General features: G+C 39.3%; 1 protein-coding gene across 1 annotated transcript; it reads left to right on the forward strand.

Annotated features, from left to right (window-relative positions):
- The first annotated feature begins 814 nt into the window (after positions 1-814).
- LOC149116252 (caspase-3-like) lies at positions 815-8,272 on the forward strand. The gene is made up of 3 exons (XM_089282195.1): positions 815-1,268; positions 3,915-3,992; positions 5,200-8,272. Exons 1-3 carry the CDS (start codon positions 947-949, stop codon positions 6,183-6,185), a joined length of 1,386 nt encoding a protein of 461 aa, XP_089138321.1. The 5' UTR covers positions 815-946; the 3' UTR covers positions 6,186-8,272.
- Positions 8,273-8,406: the final 134 nt, after the last annotated feature.

An 8,406-nucleotide genomic window follows, 5' to 3' on the forward strand; every position in this document is an offset into this window, starting at 1 on the left:
AGTCCATTTTAAAACTTGTCCACAGAGTTCCGTGGCGCGGTTTTGGTTTATATCTGATAGAATCTCGTGAGCCGAGTGGATAAACTCACCACTGACCCTGAGGGACTCCTGCGGAAATTTAAACGCTTTTATTTTTCCCGTGCGAAAGTCGAATTTGAGTAATTCTGAGACTTGTTTTCCTTTTCTTCATTCATGTTTGTTGTTGTTGTTGTTGTTGTTGTTATTATTATTATTATTATATCAGTTTATATGTATTCAGCAAGACCTTTGATTCAGACCTTCTTGCACCCTCTTAACCATCGGTCGAGTCTTGATGCTTTTATTCCTTACCATTTCGATCTCTTTAAAGCTGTGTTTTGCAGGTTGGTTCTAAGTACAGAATTTTGCCGTTTAGTGAGGATGCGCTCGCGCTCCTCACTCGCTACCAGCTCCCGCTCTCGCCCTTTTGCTCACTCCCACGGTATTTCAGTAAGTAGTCATACTGTATCCAGCTGACGAAAATATTGACACCTAGGCAGAGGGCCACGTTTTCGATCACGAACTAGCATTTCGTTTACTTGAAGTATCTTTCCTAATATCCTAACCTCAATAGTACTTTGCACTAAAAAGGATTCTCTGGCTTTTCTGATAGAATCACGTGAGGAGTGGATAAGTTCAAGCGGGATTAGTGACATGCAGCTAATCCCACGTGATTCAATCAATTCGCTCTGGAGTGGAACAAAGGTCAACTAAGTAATCAGTAACTACTGTGTGTAACGTTCCCTCAATTGTCAAAGTCACTCGAATTGCTGATGACATCATCAGCCCAAGAGACCTGTGGGATTGGGGAAAAGTCCCGATAGGCGGGTAATACCCCGAAATGTTAATTCAAACTTCCCTGTTAATTTCGGTAAGGAGTAGATTATTTGGCAAAGAAATGTGGCTCTTCTGAAGATTCTCTAACACGATGGCAGCTCCCTACTACAAACACAGACTGAGAAAGTGTTATGCGGCGATTCTGCGAGATCTAGAACCGAAGAAACTCGTAAACATTCTTTATCAGGAAGAAGTTTTCGATGAGGACGACATGGCTGACGTCAAATGCGAGAAGACGAGAAAAAAGCAAGCCGAGGTGCTCTTAGAGAAAGTAAAACTCCTGGGAGATAGCGAGGTAGCCATTGTTGTAGACTCTTTGCAACAAACTCAGCGACATTTGTACAATTTGCTACAAAGGCCATTTCCGGGGGAGGAAGATGCACGAATGCGATCTCAAGTGCAAGAGGGTTTAGGTTTGTGTACTGCATTCTTATCATAGATCATGACTAATAATATGGAAATCAATAACAAGTAATGCTTTAAGACAACAGCCAATTTGATGAAAGAACGTTTAGCAAGGGAGCAAGGGAGCTGATGAGTATTCCTTAAAATGAGTAATCCCAACGTGGAGCTACATGTACTGTATATTCGTAATCCCGGAAACGCTACAGGTGAGGAAGGCGGGGCGGGGGGAGGGAGGCAATTCCTCACAGTATCACAGATACAATTGTTCAAACGGTAGAACTTCACCGATTGCGCCAATCTCATTCCCAGAGTCTTCGTTCCCCATGACCAGCAGTTGGAAAACAAGAGCTCTGAGAGCAACCATTTTGAAATAACCGAATTCTGCCCATCCAGTTTCACTATGCTGTCTCAGATTTTCTTCATCTATGACACACACCTGAAATGGTTGTTCCCAGAGCTCTCGTTTTGCGATAGCTGGTCAAGGGGAACAAAGACTCTAGGAACGAGATTACCATTAGGCTATATAGGTATGTGCCACAGGATAGGTAGCCTCTCATGCAGATGCTCTTTGGGATCGTCATGTAATCTTCCTCCCCCACAAACATCTGCTGAAACAAACAGCACATTCCTTTCCCTTTGTTCGTTTAGATCAGCTGGAAATCACGTAGAAATTACTTGAGAGCCAATCAGTGCTGGCTCGTTGTGTAATAAAAAGCTAATTATTAACTGAATAGGCCTACTTGGGGCATGGATACTATCCATGCTTGGAGCGAGAACTACAGTGCGAACTGTTGCATGTCAAAGTGAATATGCAATTTTTCAAATCCTGGGTCTAATCCAGTCCGAGTTTGTAGATTTTTGATCCTTCATCTTTTTCATGGCGAAATACACTATAGTTTCTTGAGGGAGATTTAAACAGAGCATCGTAAATGTTTCACACACTGGATGAAGGGCCACTCTAGTATTGTGGGGTCTTGTGATCACTTCTGAAGTTGCTGCAGGCCTCCAGGATTTAAGAGGAACTAGCCAAATGAATGTCTGTGCACTGACACGTCCATCTATTTCTTCGCGTGTTAGTATACTCTATAGCTTCTTGCCGGTAAGGTATAAATTTAAATTGACAGTAATGTCTACATACTCATTAAAAGGCCATGATGGTATCCGTTGAAGTCTCTTGCAAAATTACTCTGAGTCCAAAGGTCACTGCCTTGATCAGAAAGTGTGCTGTGATTGTGTTAAGTAAATACAGTATTTACTTGATTAAACACTGCAGCGTTTATTTAATTTTTTTTGATTTGAGTGCAGCGTTTATTCGAGGGTGGTGTTTATACGAGGGCGGCGTTTATAAATCCAATTTATTTCTTGCAAACAATAGTATGGTAAGGGCATTGAAAGAGCACTGAAGTGTACTCACTTCAAACTAAAAAACATTGTTATCCTCGAAGGCAAATTTCTTAAGCTTGTGTAAGTTGAACTGCCGTATATTGGTCTTGTGTTTCAATTATATTCCTTCGAGCTTTGAATGTATTGATATCAAAACATTGTTACAATCAAGGAAAATATATTTTTTAGGCTTGCTCAAACTTGATTATTACCGCAGTCGCTTTTTGGGTTTATTAAATATTAAAATAAATGCGCAGTGTTTATTCAAGGGCGGCATTTATTAATATTTTTGCTCTAAAATTTGGCGTTTATTCGAGGGCAGCATTTAATCAGGTAAATATGGTTACCCTGTGTTTCAGCAGATGTTTGTGGGGAAGGATGATTGCATGACAAACCCAAAGAGTGTCTCCATAGGGGGCTACAGGAAAGGGTTCAAATGTGTTGTTGTTTACAGTGGTCAATGCGCTTAGCTACACCTAGCTAGTTCACAGGCATGCCACTTAAAATGAAAGAAACAAATATATCAACTAAAGGTAATAGGCTTAAAAATCCCAACCAGCAGGAGGCAGACCAGTGGGCTATTTACAAGCATGACCCAGGAGTCGAACTAGGGTCTACCGAGAAACAACTCCAGCTAAGTGGTCTGAACAGGACTTGAACCCGCAACCTCCAGATTTCAAGTCCAGTGCCCTTACCACTCGGCCACACTGCCTCCATAGGGTATGGTTCCTGATTCTTAAATAGGGTATTATTTTTGCCCCTGTTGTGATCTTTAGATAGGGTAGCTAAATTGTTAAGCTAAAATTCCAGTACATAAATGCCCAGCTTAATGAAAAACAAATTAAATGCTTCATGCTTAGGTTCTATGTTACAGAAACAAAATAAACTAAGTTGACCTGCCCATACCATTCTTAACATTTTTTTCCCTTGAATGGGGTATCAATTTTTGTTTACTTCATCCCATAAGGTCAGGATTTAAGACCCCTTCATGGCACACACCTATCTTAAGGTTACTGTATACCTTTAGAACACCTTTTGAGGTGTCTTGCGTCCAAGGGATGTAGCACTTCAGGTTTAAACTCTAGATACCTAAACCCCTGTATCAAATTAAAGCTTATAAAGCTGGCTATCACTCTATACCAAGAATTTTGAAACAAAATGAATTGTTGAATTTGTTCCCCTCAAATTAGCAATGTCAAGAAACTTGCAGAGCTTTGTGGTGCTTTTTCATGTAAATACAACAGTAGTCTTGATTCAAAGCTTTTTTGCAGGGTCAAGAATGGGAAATCTTACAAGTGGCATGACCAACTTGCACGTGCACCAAGAACCTGCATCTTTTGTTCCCAAAGGTATTTTATAAGCTGTTTTTTAATTCTTTTCTTTTGACCATGCATTTGAGGTGTCTTTTCCTGTGGAGATGGAATGAGTTTATAGGTTGCCATAATTCAGCAAGTTCCCAGATTGTGGTTCGTGAGCTGTAATTGGCACTTGTGTTTAGACAATTATATTATGAACTGAGTAAATAATAAAACTGAATTCTAGTTGTTTAATATTCTTAGCCTGGTATCACTTAAGCCCCAAACTTCATCAGAGGCTCACAGACATTTTGAAATCCGTGATACATGTTTATATCATTTTGTTGTCATGTACTGTTGTTTTAATTGTCCGGTTGAAAATAATTTTGATTAATCTTGTTTTATGATTATCACTTGAGTAAGGCATGACGAAAGTTTGGTGACCAGGGGCTCGTTTCTCGAAAGCCCCGTAAAGGGGAGACGCGGTGGCCTCATGGTTAGTGCGCTCGTCTCCGGATTGAGCTGTCCAGGTTCGAGCCCTGCCGGGGACATTGTGTTGTGTTCTTGGGCAAGACACTTTATTCTCACAGTGCCTCTCTTCACCCAGGTGTATAAATGGGTACCGGCAAACTTAATGCTGGGGTTAACCCTGCAATGGACTAGCATCCCATCCAGGGGGAAGTAGAAATACTCCTAGTCGCTTCATGCTACAGAAACCGGGATAAGCTCCGGCCTGATGGGCCACTTGGCTCGCATGCAGGCTTTACCTATATCTAAAAACGGAGAAGTGCATGCGCCTGAAACTTCTTGTATGAAGGGAACTTCTCTTCATATTAAAAATATGTGAATAAAACAGCTCTGTTATCGTAAGGTTCAAGATTTTGCTATGGCTTTACGGGCCCAAAAAGTTTCCGGGGCTTTCGAGAAACGGCCCGCGGTTTAAACATTCAACTTGTGTTGTTGTCATGGGCAACTGGCTCCATTTCCAGTGGCAACTTGTCAGCCTTTGATGTCACTGGCAGCGAAGTCTGAGAAATTGCAGGTGATGATATTGTTACCATAATTGGAAACATGGAAAGTTGCCTGTGGCAACACCATAATTTTATGCACAAAACTTCATCACCAAAGCTCCGTCCCGCCTTACTCAACTGATAATCGTAGCATCAACTGCATGCTTCAAATGTATGATCAAATTCTGTAAATAATTTTAGGGTTTGCAGTGTACCTCTACTGATTTCTGCATATTAATATATTTTTACAGCTCTAAGCCCAACAGCAACTGAACATCCTCCACAGCTTGGTAACACAGAAACAGGTGCTGTTAATAGTCAGAGTTCAGAGGATCATTTTCACCCACCACCTGGAGATGAAGCGGCCCCCTTTGTTAAACCAACAGACCTGACGAAAATTCTCCATCACAACAGGCCAGAATCTGATCTGGTGTACCCCATGAAATCAAAACCCAGAGGAATAACATTGATCATAAACAATGAGGTGTTTAACCGTAGAACTGAATCCACACAGAAAGAGCAAGAACAAGAAAGGTTGGATGTACGACTTGGGTCAAATGAAGATGTTGCAGCACTCGAGAAGTTGTTTGAAGCACTGGATTTTAAAGTGAAAACTGAAAGAAATAAAGGAGGACAAGAGATTTTGAACTTATTACGTGACATCTCTCAATACGATCACAAAGACTATGACTGCTTTGTTTTATGGCTTATGAGTCATGGCCAGGATGGTCAGTTCTATGGGGCCGATGGAAAGACGGTTTCCATTGAGTCTGTGCGAGACATTTTCAGTAGTAAAAAATGTTTGACATTGAAGGGAAAGCCAAAAATCATTTTTATTCAGGCATGCAGAGGTCAAGAACAAGGACAAGGTGTAGTAGCTGATGCTCCACAGAGCCCCACTGAGCAAGGCCAGGAACCATCAACTAACGACAGTGAAGAGAGCAGTGACAAAGGCTTCAACTTTCAACTTAGTAAAACTATTCCAGAGCATGCAGATATTTTGATTGCAAATTCAACTATCAGTGGGTATGCATCATTCAGAAATCCACGTCAAGGAAGCCGTTTTGTCCGCTGTATTGTGGAGGTTTTTCGTGAGCATGCATGCCATGAGGATCTGCTTAGCATGCTCACAATGGTGAATCAGAGGATCGGCGAAATGGGTGAAATTACGACAAAGCAAGTGTCAGAGCCTGCATATACCTTGACAAAAAAGTTATTCTTTTGGCCTGGACTGTAATGAATAGGTCATCCCAGTATGCACTGGTTTACTTTTTAAAAACTGTGTTACTGTAACTCATGATAGTTTCTGAGTAGCTTGTTAATTTGGAGGGAAACTGCTTCAACATACACGTACCATATTAAAAATAGTGTAGCAAGATTCATGTACCATTAGAAGCAATAGTTTTGATCTTGAGAGTCCCAGTCGTTACAGTTCACAAGTTAAAGTATTTGTTGTTGTTTATTTATAATAAGAACTGTATGACCTCCAGATGTTAATGTGCAAATAGCACCGGGCTCTCTCTTATAAGCACCCATCACCAGTAAGTACTCCAGCTGTTAAATTGAATCATGACTATTAGTTTTTGTCTCGTAGAGACATCAAGCTCAGTTGAGCTGAAATATAGAGAATTTTGTACCATTATGATCAAAAGCAAGTCAAATTTGGCCAAACCAGAAATGTCTGCAGGCCAAGAAAAGATGTACGAAATCTGCAAGTGTTAATGCATAGTTTACAACAACAACAACAACAACAACAACCATTTCTTTGTACTCACAATTTATAAAATAATTACCATAAACATTAAATTAGTATAGAGTACTGCCTGCCCAAAATAACCATAAGGGCTTAAAAGAATGGGCAGACATTAAGTTACATAGATTATTTATACAGTTATCGGTCGGTAACACGCTTACACACACACTCACAAATACAAACAGAATGGAAACTTACAGCGGAACAGAATATATCCTTATGAATTAATTAAAGTAATTGTAATATTTAATATGAATCAATGAAGTGTATTTTTAATTTCTTCTTTAATTGAAAATCAAGTAATTTTTTGTCAGACTCATCAAGAGAATTCCAGATTTTAGGTCCCTGATATCTAATGTTGAAGATCCCGAAATTAGTTCTGTACTTGTAAACAGGAAATACCTGATATTGGTTTTGCCATTGAAGCAAATACTGATATAACTTCTTTGTAAATTATACAAGAATTTTGAAAAATGTCATGTTGCGATGTAGAGTAAAACAGTAAAATTTTATGTATCCTGGTTACTATAAATGACATTGCAATGTTTAAAATGAAAGTGTGGGTAGGGAGGCCTAATGGTTAGTAACCAGGACTTCAGGTTTAAGCCCTTGCCAGGGTCATTGAGTTGTGTTCCTTGGCAAGACACTTTACTTTCAGTGCCTCTCTCCACCCAGGTGTATAAATGGGTACCTGTAAATTAAATGCTAAAGGGAGCCCTGTGATAGACTAGAATCCCATCCAAAGGAGAATAGGAAAACTCTTAGTTACTTTATGCTATGGAAATCAGATTTAAGGGCAAGACAGAGCTAGACTTTACCATAGTGATAGGGTAGTAAAGTGAAGAACCATTATCACCCTGCCTGCCATGCTTGCACTCTTGTCCGGTTCTTACACAGTTATTTTTGTGTGGGATACCTGTGGCATCCCACACTATTGTCATTGGCTCATGTCCGTTAGTGCAAATGAGTTTGTATCCCACACATGTACCCCTTGGGTACCTATTTTTGATGTTTACCAGAGCGTATGTGAGAAAATAGAGATGCTCTGTGACAGTACAGTTTATTTTGCTTTTTTGTTTTATTTTGTTTCTTTTTTTGTTTGTTTGTTTTTGTTTTGGTTGTTTTTTTTTTGTTTGTTTGTTTGTTTTTTTCATTTTCCCTTTTGAATCAGTCTGAAGTGTCGGCATATTTTGTTTGAACAAGAGTATTTTTCAGACAGACAGATCTGTTGATGTCTTAGTAAACCAACTTATTTTCTTGTAATTAATGCAGGTGTTCCTAGCAATAAAATAGAAATTTAATTTCTAAAAATAGAATCTTAAATTACTAAGCCTAAAAGTAGCAGCACCATTTTTGTTCTAAATGGCCCTCACAGGGGCTTATTAATGATATAATATTATATTGCTATTTTGGTGTCACATTTACATGTAGTGAGGGTTATTGGAAGGTAGAGCTTAAGTTTGTTTTAAATTTAGCTACACTTGATTGTGATGGTGAAGTGCTGTATGTGAAGTTTAGAATAAATTAAGCTATTAAAAAATAAATTCAAAAGCAAGTGACTCCTTGAGATTCACCCCATACAACTTCCAGACAGATGTGAACTATAACACCAAATGTTATGCTGAAAAAACAATAAGCATGGAGCATTAAGGTCTATCAAGAAAGTAATAATTATAAGAACATTGGCAAACTGCTCAACTAATTT

This window comes from Orbicella faveolata, unplaced genomic scaffold (genome assembly GCF_042242905.1).
Source record: "Orbicella faveolata isolate gen_17 unplaced genomic scaffold, um_ofav_v1 contig_12, whole genome shotgun sequence".
In the NCBI taxonomy this organism is placed as follows: Eukaryota; Metazoa; Cnidaria; class Anthozoa; order Scleractinia; family Merulinidae; genus Orbicella; species Orbicella faveolata.

What these genes read in the sequence shown, in the direction of transcription:
- LOC149116252 (XM_089282195.1), top strand. Translation starts at nt 947, where the DNA reads ATGGCAGCTCCCTACTACAAACACAGACTGAGAAAGTGTTATGCGGCG. An exon ending in TCAAGTGCAAGAGGGTTTAG is followed by an intron (nt 1,269 to 3,914) that starts GTTTGTGTACTG and finishes GCTTTTTTGCAG; the next exon opens with GGTCAAGAATGGGAAATCTT. An exon ending in TGCATCTTTTGTTCCCAAAG is followed by an intron (nt 3,993 to 5,199) that starts GTATTTTATAAG and finishes ATATTTTTACAG; the next exon opens with CTCTAAGCCCAACAGCAACT.